Here is a 21,512-nt window from a genome sequence, read left to right on the forward strand (position 1 = left end):
CACACCATGCTCTTTAGGTAACCTTTATCACAAACGCAGATCAACTAATGTCTAACTTATTCCATAACATTTAAAACATAAAAGGACAATACAGATCTTGCAGTAACGAGTGATGTTTATACTTTCCTTAATGTTATAATATCCATTTCTTAGAGGCCTATCTTGAACCACTGCTCCAAATCTACACATGTTATCAGCTTGGTTTCATGAAAACCAGCACCTGCTGCTCCCTCCCTCTAATGCTAGTGGGAGCTGGATCTTTGAAAATATCATCTCTTCTCTTCCGAAACAGCCACAGGCAAGAAATGGCCTTTGCCTTCACCATTTTAACACTGTTCTGAAGTCTTGAAAAACATCTTTTGGCCATATTAGGTACTAAAAAGGAGCACTAGATACTGAAAAGGATCTTGGTTTTGCACAGGAATTCACACAAGTGAACCGTGAGGCACTTCGCACCACCAGCTCACACTTACCTCAACTGACACAAACAAACTTCTTCCCAAAGAGATCTAATGCCTTCTGTCAATAAACATCGGGAGGAGGAGAACTGGCTATACGCCTAACCCACTCAACGTATTTCCTTGTGGATCAGCCATCTCCACGGGGATCTCTGCCAGCTACACGGCAGAACTCGATACCGGCTGCTGAGAACGCCTGCTTTCCGGACGGCTGTCAGACCTTGGGGAAAGCACAGCCACAGGGCAGCTGGAAACCATGCAACTTGCTCGAGCAAAGGAAAGTAATCAAAGTACATGTGAGGTTATCCTCTAGACCCAAGCCCATAAACACTTCCAGTTTGCCAACATTAGATACTTCACCCTGTATTTTGACACAGTATGCCTGACTCCAAGACACAGATATTTACGCAAGTATAGCTACTACAAGAACTGCTTATAGACTTTAAGGTTTCTGCCCTCCTTGGTTTGTGGGCTATATGCTTGCTAAAATCTTGAAAGAGTTAAGCTATTAAAATGTGACCGAGCAAAGAAAGTGTACGATCCTTATGCCTCTGTCTTACTTTTCAGCAAGTTACCAACCCTAACGTTAACCAAAAAGCTGATCTCTGATTCTTCTGCAGACACCAGTTTCAGTAGAGCATGCAAAGATGTAAGTTCACTTGAGTTCATGATGGTGCCTGTCCTCCAGCTGTCAATGCACCATCCCCAAAACGGTCACAATCCGCATCTTGTCTTTCTAAATGTTTCCAGCAGGAGATATCAAATATCTGTCACAGCACCAGCTGCTGGGAGGTAAGGCTTGATGGACATAATTATATCCACTTATCCCAACTTGTAGCAATCCAGAACAGGCAGTCTGCTCCAAGAGTAAGTCAAGTTTTCCTGACTACCACGAAACGTGTCTCAAATCTACTCAACAAACCGCATACCACTCTTCAGGATTTCTGAAGCACTCAGCAACCTGAGTATACTGTGAGGTATCACTGGACATTATGTATGAAGATGTAAAAACTTATTCTAACATGGCAAAAAAAACATATTTAAAAGTTTTTCAGTAAACTTAACACAGTAAATCATTTTTCTGAGAAATTTATTCTGCATCATTAACCAGCAACAACAGTAAAAATGAAGAGTTCACTCCAATTCAAATAAGGATATGGACTTTGCAGTTCCACACAAATTCTTACAGTTCTGATCTAATATAAATCTAAAACAGAAATTTTGAGAAAGCTGCTAGCTTCATGCATTGAATCAGCAATAAAAATAGCCAGGTTTTGTACCTTTGCCCTCTTTCTGAAGAGCTCAGAGCACTTTTAGAGGCTTTGTCAATGCTTGGTTTCTTCCAAAAAGACAAATGCATACTTTCCATGTAATTACTCTAGGCTAGTGACAAGGCCAAAAGCAAAGTTGCTGTGAATGTTCATGCCTCTTGCAATACTCTACACTGAGCGACATACACACTGCAAGCTGTCTCGGCAGAGGACAATTTTGGGGACCAAAAGATACAATGCAATTGAAATGGAAGTACAGACAGGTAGCAAAACACAGCATTATTGATATTCTGCCCCCAAAGAGTCTTCAGCCTTCTGTAAGTGCAAAGTTTCACTGTCAAGCTCTGGCAGAACACAACACTGGATCTTAAAATAACACCACTTTGATTACCTTACTTCCTTTTACTCTTTGCTCGAATTCCGACAGGATTTTAATGTCTGCTCTGTCAATAGAATTGTGTGAATAATGGTTTCTGTTTGGGCACTGAACCAAAAAAAAAGAATGAAAAAAATGCAGAAGGAAAAAAAAAGTAGACTGGAAAGAGATTGGGAGAGGATTTAGGAAAAAAAGGTAATATCAAGATAAAACTAATGTTTGTTTCAATGTAAAAAGAATATTTTGCTTTTATTACTTACATCCTCTTTTAAATATTTTGTTTTGTTTTGCTTTAAAATTGGTCCCTTTCATTTATAGAGAGGTAAACATGAAATGTACAATCCAGAAAAAGCTAAAAGAAAACATTTTGACTCGATGGAAACTTTCCTCCAGATCTAGAGAAAAAATTGTCAAAGTAAACCAAAATTTGCAAATAGGTGTCTATAACCCTCCCCCGCCCCCAAAACACAAAACAAAACAAGAAACTGTCTTCCTCAACAAATGTCATGTTCTATTTACTGACTGCCTAGAACCAAAGAGATTACACAGATGGAAAACTAATTAATTGTATTTTTTTAAAAATGTATTAAACACTTTCTTCAGCAGGAAGACAACCCGGCAACTTCAATTCTCACAAAATAAAGTAACCTAGATACCCAAGCTGACTGTCTAGAAAGGAACAGCAATCACTCAGCAGCTTCGGAGTGCCAGATTCTTGTTTTATTACTGATCTGCATCACATTTCCTTGATCACATTTATTAACTAGAAGTCAGCTAAACTTTAGTTCAGTAAAATAAGAGTATCTTTGAATTAAAGTCTGTTGCTGATCTACGGATTAAAAAAAAATGAAGCCCTTTTTGATATAAGTTTATATTTTTGATTATTTGGACACTAGGTTATTCAGTATCATAGAGGAAATTACTTTATTCTAGTGCCTCCTCTGTCAGGTTGATACCTGACAGCCAAAAGCAAATTAATGGTCACCTGGGAATCACACCAAAACAGACTGATGACTTGTGGATATGCTTCTGAGAAAAAAATTTTACAATCTAGAATATTGCTGATAGCTGAGATTTCATTTAGAGTATTTTAAGAAACGTTTACAAAATGCTTGGAAAATGAATTGTTATTTCTATGAATCATATTTGTTATTTCAGGAATTTATTGTTTTATTTCTTTTACATATACTAAGTATGTATCATAAGTGAACCCAGGTCAGAGTGTGCACCATAATCACTGCTCTGTTCACAAGTGTGGTTCAACATTTATTTTGGTTCAATCTATTCACGTATTTTTAATACAGCCTAATACAGATGTGAAATAAGAATAGAGTTCCTACAGTCTTCCGTCAGCCTGAACCCAAACAACATTTACACATTGACTCTAGTTGCCTGTCTTAGCATCTAAATGGGTAGTTTGGGAAACTGCCTACGAAGGTATACCAATTCCGGTTTGGACTGACATTTTACCTGCTGACCCTGAGCCAGTCTCTACTCGATTATAATCTTCGGTTTTCTTCAAACTACTAAAACGTTGCATTCTTTTTATTAAGCCTTATGCAAGATGCCCGCCACCACCATAAGGGCAGAGCACAAAAAAGATAATTACAGCCTTTATTTTCAAAAAATGAAACAAAATACATTTTTGCTACTGCCCAGGTGCATTTTAAAATAAGGTTTTAATTGTGCTTGTGGTTTGGCATTTATTGAGCAACAATATTTAATGAAAGCAAGTGAACTGGAAAGTTTTCAGAGAGCTATTTTCATCCAGTCAATGTACAAGACCTGCCCAAATTTCTAATATCAAATGCATACAACAATCTGATTAAGAATACACTACAAGCAGAAGATTACTCAATTCCTTGTTGAACAACTTAACATAGCAGCTCTTAGAAAAAATAGAAACAGTTCTTGGGCTGTTTGCAAATGCAAAGAGTTTTCAAATACGTTCTTTGATCAGAATTATACATCCACGGAGCTCATCACACAGGCACACAATCAGTACCATTATCCCTCTTTCCTGTGCCAGCCTTTTGGCTTCACATGGGATCTACCCAAAGTATCCTTTGCCCACCACAATACTTTAGCAACTAATTAATGAACAACTTGATAAAAAAAATTATTAGGAAGAAGCACCTGATACAGTTCCCTTCCAATTCTACTCATTATTTCTTTGCCTGCTTTTCATTATACCATTCCCCGCAGATCCTACAGAAGAGGCACACTGAAGGGTCATGGACCAGACACTAAGAGCTTCTCACCACCACAGCGCACAGTCCCACTAACTTATCGGCAGAGATCAGAGATACTGCTAGATGGAAGAAGGCAGAGCTGGCACTCACAGAGCAATGAGAGGACTACGGCCTTTTCAGCCCTCCCACATTCTCACCTACCCTCACTGCTCCAAATCATAAATGATGGGCTCCAGCTGCGCTAGGAAAAAATGCTGTGTGCACCAGGTGGGCCCTTTCATTAAGGACCCAAATTCTCCGCTGGAGAAAGGTGCTTCCCTCACCCCTCGCCCCTTATCATGGCAGGTGCTTTGGGAGCTCAGCGGAGAACAGGGATGGTTGGGAAGCTGCTGTGTGTGGCTGCTCTGCAGCCCACCCGCTACAAACAGGGCAGACACATCCCAACTTCTAAGGGCAACTCAGCTAATGGTCTGCAGTAGGAGGAGAGCATCGTGCCAAAAAGCCTGTCATCAACAGGAAAAGGAAGACATCTTGCAGGCAGGGCTATGCAGAAGCATCAAGTTACCAAATCAACAAACTCCAGCCCCAATGAACTCCACTGTTAAGAAGAGAGTACATAGGATTTTGTCATTTAACAAGGTCCAAAAAATGTATTATTTATCTCTTTAGGCATTCAGTGGGAACACTTGAGTAACCACGCTGGGCAAGGGCTACAGAAATGACTGGATTTTAGGCTACAGATTTGAATTCTACAGAAGACACTGAAGTAAACGAGAACACACACAGCAGCTACCCTAAATGCCTTCATCAGCGCAGTTACTTGCACAGTGTTCTGAACCTCTGTATAAATGCTAAGCACTACCACAGCCCTTTTGCTGCTTCACTCATAGCTGATTCGTTTTGCAGTTTCTCATGATTTCCTATCAGCTTCCAGCTACCAACTAATCAACTATCCCAAGCAAAACACTTCATGCAGTTCTGCTGCTTACTCCAGTTATTATCCTGGAAAATATACCAATTATTTCAGTGATAATCTTGTTAAGAGAACATTATACAAGGAACAAAGTTTATAAACAAAGCAATTAGCACTACCAGATTGACAGAAGGATAAACTGACATTTTCAACTTTGACTTTAAGGATTTTGATGCTCTTATCCTACTGGATTAGAGATTCAGCTTAAAAGTAGTATGAACTAATGCTTCTAATCCGTTTAGTGATCTGGATATTTCCTTGTAAAATCTTCTAAATTAGAAAATAGAATAATGTTTGAGTATAGTGACAATACTTGCCCTGGGCAGGAGAGAGCAGGGGGAGAATGTTCCAACATTGCTTGTTGCAACTAGAATATGCACAGAGAAATAATAGTGAAAAAGGTACTGTGAGACTTAAGAGTATCTTGTTGAACAATTAGCTAAAGAAAACACACTTCAAAGGCATGGTGCCTCAAGGAACCTTAACCTGAGAGAACAGTTTGAGCAAAGATCCGTGAACATTTGCCATGTTACCTGCTTTTCCTTCAGTGTCTCCAGCTGGTGCACAGAAATAGATGTTGGCACAGCTGTGGAGAGCAAAGCACACGGTGCTCCTCAGCAATATGAGGATCCACCTGCACAGGTCACTGCAGAACTGGAGCTACAACTGCGATCACATAGCTGAGGACACCATCTGCACAAAATTCAGTGACTTCTCTCCACTCTCTACTGGATTTTAGCTATGTCATTTCGTAACAATTGAAGATATTGCTCTATTTCCACAAACTTGCAAGAAAACAACATGTATTTCTTAATGCATTTCAGAAGAATCTTTGCTCTTCAGGCAAAGCCACTGCTATTTAATTCTATCAGTTACTAATGCCTCATAAATGACAAACTACTTTTAACCACTTGCTAATTAATGCATCTTGTTACCAATTTAGAACTATTTCTTGTGATGAGCTTAAGCACAATGTAATAGAAGAATTCTCCACCTCAGACATAATATTAGGCTTTAAAGCTCCACAGTTTTTCCTCTTTTGAGATTATAGTACAGCCTCAGTGTGACTAAGGGCTGCAAAATCGGGCTCGATGTAATTGAATCTAAAGATCTGACAATGCTGACCTTATCAAGAAATGAAACTTCTGGCTGAAGTTCAAACCATGTACAAGCAATAAGCTCTTGCTGGTTGTTTGTAAACGTCATATAAAAATGTACTTATTCATTATTAACAAGTTGTAAACTGAACAGGCTGCAGGTCTCAAACTGCTGCCAAGTAAGTAAAGTACAACCATCTCATTTATATGCCATCTAGTTCTTGTATTAATTTTGGCAGCAGAAATAAGCATTCCTTAACATCATTTTGTAAGCAGGTTGTGAAAACAAGATAAGCACTCGAAATGCACTCTATAAACTCAGGCTAGAGGAAATGCAAAGGTCCAGACTAATTTTGTTAATGGTCATAGCGCTTCTGGCCTCAATGGAAGCCCTACTTCAGTACAAGACATGAAAAAACAAGAACAAAACAAAACAAAAAAAACCTAGGGCAAATCAAGTGATTAGTATCACACTATTATCATGATATAGCCAGCAGAAAGGGGTGCACTGTACACCATCGTGACAATATGTAACTTATACTGGTGAGTCATCTCATTTAGAATAAAATGAGACCAGAAGGCTCCAAGCAAAATCCCAGATAGTATTAAAGCTAGACTTCGGTGCTCAACTCCAAAAGCCGAGGGTTTCACAAAAATTCTATGAGGATCTACTGTAAATAATTGCAATTGCTCTTCAACAACAACAACAAAAAAACATTTTGAAGGAAGGCACAAAAAAATAAGAGGTTTTTAAGATGATACAGTTACATACCTTTATTGTCCTTGCATACAGCTTTCAGGATGCGGCTTCCAAGCCCGCATTTTCCATGGTCAGTCACACACATTCCTTCTGAAATGACCCACTCGTAACACACTGGGTCTTCACAAGGAATAGATTCAGTTAAATGCGGACAATCTGCCAGAGTGCCCACAGAATCTGCGATCACATGTCTACGTCTCATTCTAAAGCCTGAAAAAAGAGAAACTGAATTAGCTTAAAAACTGCAAAAAAATATTTATACCAGTAATTTGCTAGCAAGAGGACAATATGAGGTATGTAGAACTAGAGAATACAAAAATAAACAAAAGTACAACACTTGCAACTACTGAATTGATTGGGACAGTATTTGGCTGTATGTGCCTACAGTCTGGCATGCAGAATCTACTGTTGAGTAAAGAACTCCCAAAGCACAAATTTTTCACATTTCTTTGCTATTTCCTGTATTTGGAAATGAAAAGGAAAAGCAGCCAAATAACAAGGTAACAATAACATCAGAGAGGGAGAAAAAAACAAAAAAAAAAAAAAAGAAAAGGGAAAAAAGAGAAATGTAAGAAATTGAAGATATAAAAGGCATCTACACTCTTCTAAGGAATCCACTAATGAAAAGACATGTTTTGAGACACAGCAGAGCAGTTTACCAAGAAATTAGTATTCCACCTTATGAAGATGCAAGGATTTGTGATACATAATGCATATCAGACCTCTTTGAAATGACATCCTACCAAATTGGTAGGTTTGAACATAAATTGGAAGAAAAAGGTTACAAAAATAATGAAAGAATTGATTACATGGATCTACCTCCTTCTGAATAAAACCAAAAGTCATATTGCTATAAAAAATGCAGAACTAAATGCAAGTGTCTTTCAGTAAGTTTTGTTATGTAAATGCCAAGAAATTAGAAAGGCAGAAGAAAATACGCACTAATCATGAAAAAGAAAACAAAATTAAAAAATGAAACATTCCAGAAAATACAACAGACTGAACTTCATGATTCTCTAAACAGTAAAAAGAAATCATTCAAAACAATTTAAAAATGAAAAGGTTTTGCAAACCTTTGCATTAAGAAAAAATGTATTTTAATCTTTTCAATTTGAAAAATTCTGACCAGCTCCAATCACTTAAGAAATCTTCATTATTTTCTTAAAACATCATAATTTTCAAATAATAATACTCATTGCCTGACACATCCTCCAATAATAGCTTTTCAGTATATTTTTGAACGGAAGGAAAAGTCCTGTAATGAAACTCAGAGTGTTCCAAGCAAAGATGATGTACTTTGGGCAATTAAGATGTGAGGGGTATTAAACAATATTCTGTGCACGCTCTTACTCCAAGTATCTAAACAACAAGCAGGACAACGAGAACCAACTCTCAGGTCAGCCTAAGCTACAGCCTGGCAGTGCTACACAACATACCTCAGGTCTGATTCTGCCGTGCTCTTCCTTCCCTCCCACTTCTATTAAAATTCAAGGGGGAGTCTACTGACTTCCCAAGAGGAATTCTGTATTCCTCCTGAATACCCAGGGATTTGGTGAGACTGGAAGGGGACCACAGAGGAACAGCCAGGTAGTTCGGAGCTTTGCAGTCGCTACTTCAGAAAACCCTCCCTTTGTACAAGTTCAGTGTAGGATAAAAGGACCTAAATCAGGCTGAAAATCTTACCCATTTTTTTCAAAAATAACTGCAAAAACCCTTTAAAGGTAATATTCCACTCCTGTATGCACATCTAAGCGTTTCATTCTATAGGAGAACGACTTATCAAGTTCTGAGTTCCCAGCGTGGAATTTGACACCGTTGCTCTTGCAATCTTCGCCTAATGCTACTCGTCGTAGGTCACGCAGTGCTACGAGAAACCCTCACCTCGTCTTCCCTGGCGATCCTGGCAGTTTTCGGGAGCGCAGGGGCCCCACGCCGACCAGGAGGAAACGGCGCACTCCGAGGGACACGGGACGCTGCAGAGCTGGGAGGCAGCGGGGACAGGGCCCGGGCACAGCTTCCCATCAACAGGTCTAGTGACTAAGAAAAGAGGGGGAAAAAAGAAAGAAAGAAAGAAAAAAACAGTAGTGGCAACCAGGTATTTTAATGGGTAAGTTCGGTGCCTGTTTTCCACGCTGCCCGAGTAAGGGAATGGAGCCTCATCCCCGGGTACCCCGACACCTCGTCCCACGGCGCGGGGGCATCCCAAGGGGAGCCCCGACGCTCACGCTGCTGCAGGGGACCAGGCTCAGCTCCACGCCAGACCCCCAAATCTGCCAAGCACCAACCGCATCGATACAAACTATAGAAAAGACAGCTCCCTTTGTATACCCACTTATCATAAGAGATCTCTGCTTTCAATTTATTTCTCTCACCTTTTAACTTTTGTTGGGGGGGAGGGAGAACAGGAAAGGAAGGAAGAAGACTCTTAAATCCGTCTTCCGAGTCATTACATGATAGTGCATTTTAATTACATTATGGGCTGAATTTGGCTGTCCCTTTAGATAAATCAATATCAAAGCAGTCTTTCAAAAGGCAAAGGCTTGTTTGAGTTTACTGTGCCATAGTATCACCAAGACTTCATTAATTTTTATAGCTACTGAATTTGCTTTATCCTCATTTTTTATTTTTAATGTCTATTTTTCTTTGCTTCCATGCATAGAACTGACTTGAAAAGGATTTTAAAAATAAGCCCAATATATTAGCAATCTTTTCTTTTTCTGATACTTTACCATCTTCCTTAAAATGAATCACTTAAATCATTTAAAGAAAAAAACAATTTTTCTTCTTTTTTTCTAAACACAGGATCTCAGTGCTGAAAATCCCAATAAATTTTGATCTGCAAGTATTGAAGCTGAGACATAAGACTAGTATCAATAGCATCAATGCCTATGATTCCAGCTCCTCTGAATAACAGGATTAAATATTAACAGCTGAAATTTAATTCTGACCTGAAAGAAAACACACTAGTAAAAAGACTTTCAGAACAATGTTTTAGACACTATACAGCCTTTGACATGATCTCTTCGAGATTACAAGTCAGCATAAATCCAATTCACCTGAATGCTAACGTAAACAGACCTTTTCCAGAGACTGTGCAAGTAAAATGATGGACAGAATGAGATAAATATTAGAGTTTTAAAGATAAGAGTATTTTACCAAGCAGCCTCATGCATCACTTAACCTGCCTTTCAGCATTAAGCTTTGCAAAAGTGCGTAGTGTTTTTTGAAGAGCTCACTTGCAGGAATGAAAAAAAAAAACATTTCAGAACATACAGTTAATTCAAAGAATTAAGTCCAGTCTCTTCTGCTATACTCCAGGTTTCATTGTTAGCAATGTCTCTTTTCTCTGTATTAACTTATACAGAAAAACTGTTTCATCACTAGATAAAATTAATCACTAGACAAAGCTGGTTGGTTCTCCAGCCAGGACACCGAATGGCTGCAACCAGTGAATTTTAGTTTAAGAAAAAAAAAAAGAAAAGAAAAAAGAAAAAAAAAAGAAAAAGGAAAAAAGGAAAGTTAACAACAAACAACTTGAAGGAATGTGTTATTTTTGGTAGGCCAAGGAAGACTCCTTCCTGCTTTGGAGGAAATCCCTACCTTCCTTTCTCTCACGGCCAGTTTCTTCTTCTCCTTTGGGCTGATTCCTAGTCTTTTACCGGGAGTTCTTTTCCTGTTTTGACTTCCCAGGACCAAGAGCATATTTGTCACTAGAGTAAGACTGCTGGTTCTCCCACCTCCCTAAGTAATTCTGTGTGGTCTATAAAAAAGTAGCTTAGAAAATGCATGGATTATATTAACGAAATATCGTAACACGTTCTAGGCCTGTGCTAGTTTATACTCCCGCTGCACCAACTATAAACCTCTGGTGAAAGTCTTCAGGAACAAGAAAAGAACAAAAAGGAACAGGCTGCATTAACAAGCACGTATACAACATCATCCTTTAAAAGAAACAGGTTGCTATAAGAAGCCTCTATTTCCAATGAGAAGCAGCGACTGCATGGACCACAGGAGCTCTCTAGGAAAGACCTCCTTGATTTCGTCAGCCATTTGATAGGCAGCTCCCATTTCCATCAGCTGATTTCCACCGGTTCTGTTAAAAAGCTTGATGTGACTTTTGTCGGAGCGCCTGCTTCGGCTCGGCTGCCTTCGGTCTCGTGACCATGCCTTCGCTCTGTGCCACAAGCTACAGCGAGGAGGGAACGGGGACAGATTTCGAAGCCGAGAGGAAGACCCAAGGCAGAGGAGCGCTGCTCTCGCACGCCCCTTTGGGCGCCCCACGCGCTCCGGTGCGGGCACACCGCGACGACCGCCCGGCTCAGCGCCCCACCACGCGCCGCCGGCGGGCGCCACGTCACGCCGACGCCGTCACGTCTTTCCACAACCGCCTGCGGATTCCTTCAGCGCGGCGCCCGAGCCCGGGACGAACCGACTGCCCCTAGTTCTGCGTGCTTGGCGAGGAGCCTGCTAGCAATCGCTCTCTTCAGTCCTTTGGCCACTGATAGGATTTCTCAAGCTTTACTTTCTTTTTGACACAGTTTTGTTTCTTCTTAGCTTCCCCTTAACAGTCACAATTTAATTTAGCTCCTTACAATAACGCACGAGTCATATAACGTTTTTAAAAAGCAGCATTCATTCCCCACAGAATCCTCCAGACTACTGCTATTCTTCATACTCTAATAAATGTCTTTCTTCAATTAACTACACTGTGTCTTTTTCCACGAACCTTTTAGATGCGGAAACTCTCTCAGATTGCAGCCTCCGAAAGGGCGCAGAGAGCCGGCACAGGGATGTGCCGTTGCAAAGGTTCAGGAAACCCAGCTCACGGCATGCCCACGGCAGGTGAACAGAGCTGCTAGACCCGTCTTTAAATACTGGACAGCCTCCTGATTTTGTTCACTAACTGACTTTGTAAAGGCATCTTCCTATATTCACATAGAAGGAGTCATTTTTAAGGAATTATTTGCTTTGGAGAAGTATTTGTCTAGTATTCTGGGAGGGTAAAGAAAAAGGTAGAAACAAGACTCAGGGAAGGAAAGAGTGGGAAGGGAAGGCAATATCTCTGATTCAAGTAGCACTGTATTTATTTCACTTGTTCATATGTTTTAAAAATCCTTTCTTCCCAATCTATAGACTAAATTTGAAAAAGCAATCAAGTACTAATCTGGGAGCCTCTGAAACATTGCACATCTCTATAGCTGTTATATTGAATCTATCCTTTATAAATATAACTACAGCTGTTCTCAGCACCAGTGTCTGCCTGAAGTTTGAATTTTACTATTTGCTGTTATTTTCAGGTTATTACTACCAGCAGGAGATAATAAATTGGGTTCTAAAGTGTCTTGTTTCCCAATATATTTTCACTGTGGTCCTGGATACTGATTTTGGGGAGAATGGAAAAAGAAATCAGCTCTGATACAATTATTTGCATAATGTATTTTTAAGCCAATAAATAAATCACCTGTAAATATAGTCATATGTATTCATACTTGCAGGCACACATACCAATACTAAGTTAAAAAGCAATGATGGTCAAGCAGAGAGAGGAGGTAAAGGACTGCATTTTGGTTGAAGTGATTCCTTTCAAATTTATTTTTTCACTCTCCAGGAGGTAAATAACTTTTTCCTGGACCTCAACTTCATTTCCCCTTTAGAACAACAACAACAAAAAATACTTCTGATATTAACAGCCATGTGAGACATTTCTAAATACCTCTAACGTATCCAGAATACAAATAAAGAACATCTGAACTCTCTCTTCTACGTGGACACAGGCTTTGTTTTAGTTAACATTCAAATCTCAAGGCAACAAATGCAGGTATTTACAATATCTTTTGGCAAAAGTATGTCAAATTAATTATTACCAGAGTTCAAGAAATCAATGGCGCATCTTTGTAAATGTTCTTACTGCCTGTGCCAGGACTTACAAACCAAAGACTCCTGAATCGATACAAAGTGAAATTACTTGAGAAACCCACAAGGGAGAGAACCGTGTTATAAAAACACCTACCTGTGTATAGCATAATAGGGATTAACCAGCACAACATTTGAAAGTAATTTCTTTAACCTGAAAGATTTGTTTTTAGAGTGAGAACAGAAGATTAGACAAAGGAGAACCGGGGAATGCAATTTAGCAAGCCTGCAAATGGCACCGATCCCAGCCCATTGCACCACTCCATTAGAACAGCCTAATGTACCCTACACCTGACGGAAAGGGAGCTTTATGCTTTTAAAAAGAATCAATTAGTTTGGAAGTCACAAGGCACAAAGTTAAAGTCCTATTATCAATTAAAATCTATTTAATAGACAGGAAACAAAGTATGAATAGAAGGCTAATCACAGCACGAAAGCAGGTTAATAGCAGATTGCCAAGAGCGACAATGGTTTAATGCACTTCAGAGCAATAAAGATGCTTGTAACTTTACTGAAGTGACATAGATTATTAGCATTTCAGTGAATAGAAAGTTTCCCTCTGTTGTACAACAGGATCCCGATCCCAGCTGGGCTCTCCTCTTCGTTCGCTTCGGCAGACTTCATTCAGATTATCAACGGAAAAGGCAAATTTGGCAAGGTTTCACACCGAACGCGGTGCTTCCCCGGGGCACTCACCCGCGGTGAGTTCAGACCACAGGTGACAAGAGAAGTTGAGAGCGTCCAAGAAGAAAAGCGGAGGGAAGAGGGACGCAGGGGTGCCAGTAAAGGCAACCGTGAGAAGGGAAAAGGGAACCTGAACGATGTTCACACCTCACAGCAGCAGAGCTGGGGCCCGGTGCACAAACCCGGGTTCGCTCTAACGCGTCCCGCTCCAGAACTGGCACCACCGGCGGCAGCTCCTCGCAGTGCCCCAGCCCGGGGACGGCCACCCGCGAGTCCTCCTGCTCTTTCATCTGAATCGAGGGCATGGCTTGAGCACAACGCAGCTCGCCTTCCTCGTGGTGACAGCGGGCAAAATTACTCAAAACAAATCTTCATGATTTTGAATAAAATCAATCTAATTCCTGTGGCAGGAAATAACTACAAATTACAAATGCTTTTAACTTTTCAGATTTCAAAGACAAAGACCTGAGCTAAAAGCTAGTATCTCATGTAAACTGATGGGGCAGCATATTATTTGCTGCGTCCCAGAGCAAGCTATATAAATAAATGTATTTTTGCTGAAATAAATATTTCATGGTCACATCAAACATCTTGTTGACAAAAAAAAAAAAACGCATATTCTTTTAAAGGCACTTTTAGAAGGCATATTTTTTCACTGTCAAAGTCTTTTGTATGTATTCTTTTCATTTCACTTTAATTAGTTTCTAGACATGAAAGAACTGAAAATATTATACCTCTAAAATACATAGGTGGCATTTCCCTAATGGGTTTGAACTCAAATTTTAGAAATGTGCATTTAAACAATATCATCAAGGACCCCAAAGAATTAAATAAAATTATTATTTGCTGTCTTGTTTCTAACAGGTTCCCCTGAATAAGCCAGCTGTTATATATTTATTTTTCCGTTATGTGACTTTAATCTTGTAAATTCTGCTCAGTATTTGGTGAGCTTACAGATCAGTAACTCGGCATCACAGCAATATAAATCTGATGCAGGCTTGTCTGAATACATTTTACACTTCAGAGGTGTATTTTTCATCTTTTCTAGCCAGGAAGGCCATAAATAACTATATAACATAAATAAGAATAAATAACTAGTTTGGGGTAAGGGAGATGCTTAGGCATTTTGGTTTAGTTTGGGGCAGGGGAGAACAGGGGTTCCCCCTGAGAACTTGGTTTCAGTGAATTTGATCAGCTAATCTACATGCTGGATTATCCTGTTGCTGAATCATCAGCCAGCCAAACAAAAATTTTCTCATCCGTTGCTGACCATCAGTTATCCTTCCCCTATGCTCCTAGTCAAGTTTTCTTATCACTAACACACTCTAACCTATTCTTTTTCAATTTTGATAAACCAGACAAGACATCAGGATTTAAGCATCAAAAGTCCCTAAATTCTAATTTCCTCAGAGTAAATCAATCTTTCCATTCCTGCACAGAGGCATAAATTTGAAAAGCAGTGCTCATTTAATATAGGGCAGGGCTCGCACTCAGTCAAATACCGCATACCCAGCAGCCAACTGCTACAGACAGCTTTTCTGCAACAACCCAGTCCCTTTCCAAAGACACGCAAGATGGGAACAGTCTTAAATGTTAACAATCTGCACCACCAACTTACAGCTTCTGAGGAGTCGGAACTGGTGGTTCGCACGACAGTTAGCGCTCCAAGGACACGGCGGCGTGCTGTGCAAATAGCACTCTTCCCTGACATCTTTCACTTCCTGAAACTACCTCCATAGCTTATTGAACAGATGCTGTATTTCCAATTTGACACATTAATCTCCCAAACGGCATGCATTGGAAGATCATGATTCAGAGCAGAAGAACTTGCAGGAAAAGAAATGGCATCCGGATTAAGAAATGGAGCATACCAAACAGGTAAAAATGCGTATTTTAAGCCAAAAACCCCAAAAGAGTAGAAAGAAAGGGATAAGAATAAATCTATAATAATATAGGGAATGAAAGAGGTGAGTCCTCAAATGTATCTTGGAGCAACTCCAGAGAGGCACTGAACTAGAAAAAATAAAAAACATCACCTAAACATCTCTCATACAGGAATTAAGAATAGTCCAAAAATCTTCTCACCAGGTAAGAAGAGATTAGACATTTCTGTCTATCAGAAGTAGGGAGAAAGTTCACCATTTTGTGGAAAAGGCAAAAGGAAAAAAGGAACCCATATCCTTGGAAACCCACACGAGGAGGACTTGGTAATCATCAGAGCTGGAAGGAGAGGGCAGAGGAATGCTTTCTGACTGTTTGGGGATACACCAATGAAGTGACTTGTAAGACAAAAACATGCAAGGCCATACACAAGGATGGATCAAAAAGTAACATTATTCATACTGAAAAGTTACTTGAATATTTACTAAGTCTTGAACTTTAAAGAGATTAAAGGAGTTTTAACCAATATATTCTGTTGTTACAACTGGTGACACACCATAGCGTGTTTCTAAAACATAGAAATCAGATCTAAGATGAACTGGATGGAATCCTAAAAACAAAACAAAAGATCTATGGTGGAATGAGTAAGCCAAGAAATTAAGTCTATCAACAGCAGACAGACTGCATAAATCTTATAAGAAAGAGGAATTAAAATGTAATTAAATAAGACTTTCACAAGAAAAATATCTGCAAGGTAACAACAAAAGGTATCTAAGAATAAATAAAGCACAATTACTCCATTGCTCCCAAAAATGACAAAAGTCAAAGATATCATTAATTTGATAAATCTATTTCTTTTATCTTAAAACACAATATGATGACAATAGAAAGAAGATACACTCAAATCAAAAATCATCCAAAAATAAATTATCCCTATACATTTTAAGCATAGTCAAGTTTCTTTTCTGTGTTTTACTAAGAATCTTAATAAGTTTTGTTATGGAGAGGTAAGGTATTTTGTTGGGAGATTTCAATTAAATCATAATTCAGCCTTTGATAGATTAAGAGGGATGAGAATTGCAAATGGAAGAACGTTTGAAGAGCTATTAACTTTTAGAAAAAGGAATGTGAGTAATATTTGGACAATGAAGGGCCTATATTTAAGGATTAGGCTTATTATTCTAGAATGATATTTTTCATGTTTTTAATATTAAGGGAAATATTACCTCAGTATCGGGAGGAGTGATCAGCTACTTTGATCATTCACTGGTATATCTGATATTAAAATCCAAGAATAAATAAATAAATATCATGGACACTGATATAATGGAGACAAATATTAAGCAAACAAATATTAAGCAAATTTCTAGAACTTCCTGCAGAATTAAATGTAGATTTTCAGGTGGAAAATAACAAAGATTAAGAAGATTGGAAGATGCAATGAGTTGTTGGCTAGGCGGTAATATGAGATAAATTTTATTAGTAAAGTTTACTGTGCTGGGAAAACAATAAAGAAGTCTCAAGGAAGAATAGCATTTCACAAAGGTCTTTTCAGTCCTATAATTAGAACTTAAAGTAGACAGGCTCCAATAACTTTATAAGAAAATTCTGAAAGTGAGAGGTAAATTGGATCTCATTCAAGGAAGTAAAAAGAAAAAATGTCAAGATATATAAAGCACAAATCTTATGAAAGAATGACAGGGCAAGCAGACCCCTAGTTAGAAAGCTACAGAAAATATGGAGAAAATGGCAGTCCTAGTCACTAGAGACAGCAAGGGACGACCGGTAACTAGTTCAGATAAGAAAGACGACACTTCTGGAGAATTGCGTAAAGAATGTTATCCCCTAGACTACAGATAAAGAGTTATAATCTCTAGAAATGTCCCCAAAGCAAAATTTAATTAAAAAACAAAAGGCTATTCCCTGGCTTCCAGAACAGAAAGCAAAAATTCCTGAAGAAGATTCCATGTAGGCACTTCATCTGTTCCTTCACAATTTGAAAAACACAGACACAATCCCTAGACTCTAAAAGAATTTTAATTCTTGTATTAGTGGACTTATTTAATGTGATTGGGTAAGAAAGCAAGGACAGTTGTATCTCCAAATGAGGAGAGAGATTGCATAAACTGATCATCGTATAATATTCTTCCATACTGCTACCAAATGTATATTTTTTTTAGTACACTGAGGATTGTGAGTCAGTGATGTTTATCCACATTACTCAAATTTTTATGAGAAAACTATTTGAATAATTATCTAAAATTATTACTTTTCTGATAATATTTATAAAATCAACACTTTCAAAATCTGCTCTTGCTCCAGAAAACTACCCATACAGAAGAGGGACGAAACAGTTCTGAAAATAAGTTGAAGATCTACATTTCTGCTTTATTTTGAAGTGCTAGAGCATCTATATAAGTGAACAGATTAACATTTAAAAGGAGGTACTAACATGGGTAACTACCACCATTTATTTCTGCAGTTTTCTCCAGGTTTGGGACTTCTGGGCACAGAGATCAGGGGGCATCCTCAGATGATGGGAAGACAGGACAGACTGGGGCTGTGATGCAGGGTTGCTCACTGTACATATTCTACACTGCTTTTTGTGCAAAACTTGTTTCCTCCATAAAAGCAACATCATTTCAAACACATCTGCTGCTTCTATCTCCAGATATAAAATGAATGACAATAAATCAATTGTTAGACGGCTACCTTTCTGTGAAAAATCAGCCTTATAAATTTAAACAGTTTAAAGATTTCTGTGATATGCTTAAAGAAAAAAAACACAAGGACCTTTTTAAACCTAATTACGTACAATTAACAAAAGTCTTACAGCAGAATAACAATGTAGATTTCTTGGATGGGCAGAATAGCACGAATACCATGAAAAATAGTATAGTTCTCAAAATGAAGGTTTCTATATATTGGCTTATCCATACATACAGATATCTGAATCACACAACACTTTAAACACTTACCAAGCATTCCCGGACAGCTTCATCTAAACACATGGAAGAGTCTTCAAATGCAACAATATTATAAGGGACTTCAAAGATTAGAAGACAACAATTCATAGATTTGGAGGTAGAAAGCCTCCAAACAGTAGATCATAAACTCAGCTGAAGCTGGTATGGGAAAATTACTTCAAATTTTTATTGATATGAAACAAGAATAGTACAAAACTGGTTTCTTAGGTGAATGTTGAATAGAAAAACAACTTAAGCCGCTTTTTAAATTCACGTGGTCATTCAGACCACCTTGCACTCTTTTGATAAGCAAGAAAAGTTCCTCTCATTTATCACCCATGTTATAAGTACAGAATTCTTCCCTAATGCTTAAGCAATAACTAACTAGACTTGGGTTATGGTAGGGATGTCTTAGGTCACCTCTTTGTGGGGGAAAAAATATGAAATCTTATCAATACATTTCTGAAATAATACCAAGATGGAAGTTGTTAATTTTCAGTATTTTCAATTCAGAAAAAATCAAAAGATTTCAAGGACTGAATAACTGGTATATAGGGACTCAAGAAAACAGGGGCTCAATTCTAAATACATACATTTTAATAAAAGAAGAAATAGATGACAAAACCAATCAAATGAAAAAATGCGAGAGAGATCCTGCAGAGATAAAAGAGCTTGGTGCAATATATATAAATACTTCACAGCTAGTACCTGTCTCCAAGAACAATTCAATACATATTATTCAAGAATGCTGCTGGAAAGACCATGGGACAAAATCTTATTTTACATATGTCACTGTGCTTAGGTCCAAATTCTCTATGGAAGTAAATCCACTGTGGTGGATAGTAATATCCTGTTAGACTCACTTGTTTGCTTACTGAATGATCCCTTTAAGGACATCAAGATGAAGAAACAAACTACTGTATTTTCATTAGTAACTGTTAGACTCCACATGAGCTTAAACATAGAAAGATTAACTTTCCCATCTTCTCCTCAGCACTGAAAAAATGGTACAGTAAAATGTGAGATACTCCAGTGAATAAATAAAACTATTCTATCAGTTCAGACTACCAAAAAAAGAGCCAAGAGAAGCCAATATTCCCTATTATTCAAAGAACAAAAATTGATCAGCCAGTAAATGAGAGACACTGAATATTACTGGGTAATAGGGAAGGACACTAGGTTTTCCCCTCTTTGTATTTATGTTTCGCTACATTGTTGGTAGATGTGGTTTCCACTTTCTAAGGTCTACTGCAAATTAGCAATATTGCCTTGGTATGGTGAAAATAACTTCATAAAATAATAAAAAAAATGTGAATGAACCCAGACAGTTAAACCTTACTACCCACTGACCTGCCCCACAGTGGTTGCATGGATCACACAGGTGGCAGAATGGTGAAGACAGTCAAGAAACACAAGGCTCCTCTCAAGAGGAGACTCTTCTTACTTGGAAACAGATGTGCTTCACTTGCTTATGCAGAACAACGGAGCCTTTTCATGTTAGGAGAGCAAGGTAGCACCAGATGTTTGGAACAGGTGAAGCAGCAACTATGTATGGGCTGAACAGAGATTAAAACGAGTCTAGTTTTCTAAAATCTTAGTGTCTGTGTAGGATGCTAGGACACACAGCGTGCCCTAGGAAACATTTGCTTTGGCTTTGTAAGCAAATAAATCTAAGAGATGATGTTGTGTTCTTATTATCTCACCATCTCTGCTCAAAAGCATATTCTACAGGAGCGCTACATACAGTAAATAAAATAGACCAAGATGAATTATTCATCATGCATCTGTATCTACTCATTATTCTTCTAAAAGGAAAATAACTCACTTCCAGAGTCCAAAAATTGTCTGTCTGCTCAGAAGTTGTGACAATATTATTTTGGCTTTTCCCTTCAAATCACAAGAAAGATTGTTTATCAATTTGAAGCAGAGGCTAAAGTCATATCCAGAATGGAGTGTGACATCTTATTTTATACTCTAAACCAGGACTAAAAATACTGATAAATGGATTCAGCTACCAGAGGGATGGGCTACCTGATATATGAGTCAGGAAGGAAACTCAATTACCAGGAAGACTGGTAAAGAAAATCTAGCTCCTTCTCTGTCCTCCAAAACCCCCCATATGAATATATCTACACAACGGGCAGGGGCTCACCCCCAGAAAGCTTTGGCTCCTGGCAGTCCCAGGGCAAGTAAGGAACCTGCACAGAGCCACGCAGCCCTCCTGCTCCTTCTCTCACCCAGAAACACCCTCATCAGCGACCATCACTGCAACGATGGCATCAGCTAGCCTAAGCCATCTCAAGACTGCATGTTATGGTATCTTTTTGCTTCTCTGTCACAGCTGCCTGTGCCAGGCATTTCAGAATGACTCTGAGCACGTACCTTCCTTCAGTTTGTGCATCCCAAATTCTAGGCTGATCTGGACACAGTATACCTCCCGCATCTGTATGCCACCTCCACAAAGGGCTACATGCTTGTGGTGTCGAGGGTCCTGCTGGTCAAGGAGGAGAGACACTTGGCAAGTTTTCCACTCAGAAGTCCTCCATGAAAACCTTGGGAAGTAAAAGAAAATCAATAAAACAATAGTTTTTGAAAAGACAGAGGGTGAGGGAGTGGTAGCTTGCGAGATGACAAAAGTGGAATTCTTCAGAATACTAATGAGTTTATTCTTTGCAGTAACTCTTCCTTGTTAAACACAAATACTGTTTGGAAATAGATTAAATGTTAAATTTATGACTGTTAAATATTTGTCATTTGTTAGTAATACTTGTAAAACTTCTCACATAGTACTAATCTCTAAAGCATCCTAAAACACTAAATCATCATAACATCTTCTGAGGAGGGTGCAAAAAGAGGAACAAAAGATTTGATTAAGTGAAAAAATTAATTCTCTACCCTGTGCGCCAACCACTAAACTTCCCTCTCTTAGCCAATAACTAAA

General features: G+C 38.6%; 1 protein-coding gene across 1 annotated transcript in view; it reads right to left on the minus strand.

Moving 5' to 3' along the window:
• THSD7B (thrombospondin type 1 domain containing 7B) overlaps positions 1-21,512 on the minus strand; it is a 257,577-nt gene that overhangs the window by 168,273 nt on the left and 67,792 nt on the right. Inside the window, 3 exon segments of the mRNA XM_062578475.1 lie at positions 7,140-7,337; positions 9,009-9,164; positions 20,954-21,123. Of these exon segments, the coding sequence (XP_062434459.1) occupies positions 7,140-7,337; positions 9,009-9,164; positions 20,954-21,123 (524 nt within the window).

The sequence above is a fragment of the Rhea pennata genome, chromosome 6 (assembly GCF_028389875.1).
Source record: "Rhea pennata isolate bPtePen1 chromosome 6, bPtePen1.pri, whole genome shotgun sequence".
In the NCBI taxonomy this organism is placed as follows: Eukaryota; Metazoa; Chordata; class Aves; order Rheiformes; family Rheidae; genus Rhea; species Rhea pennata.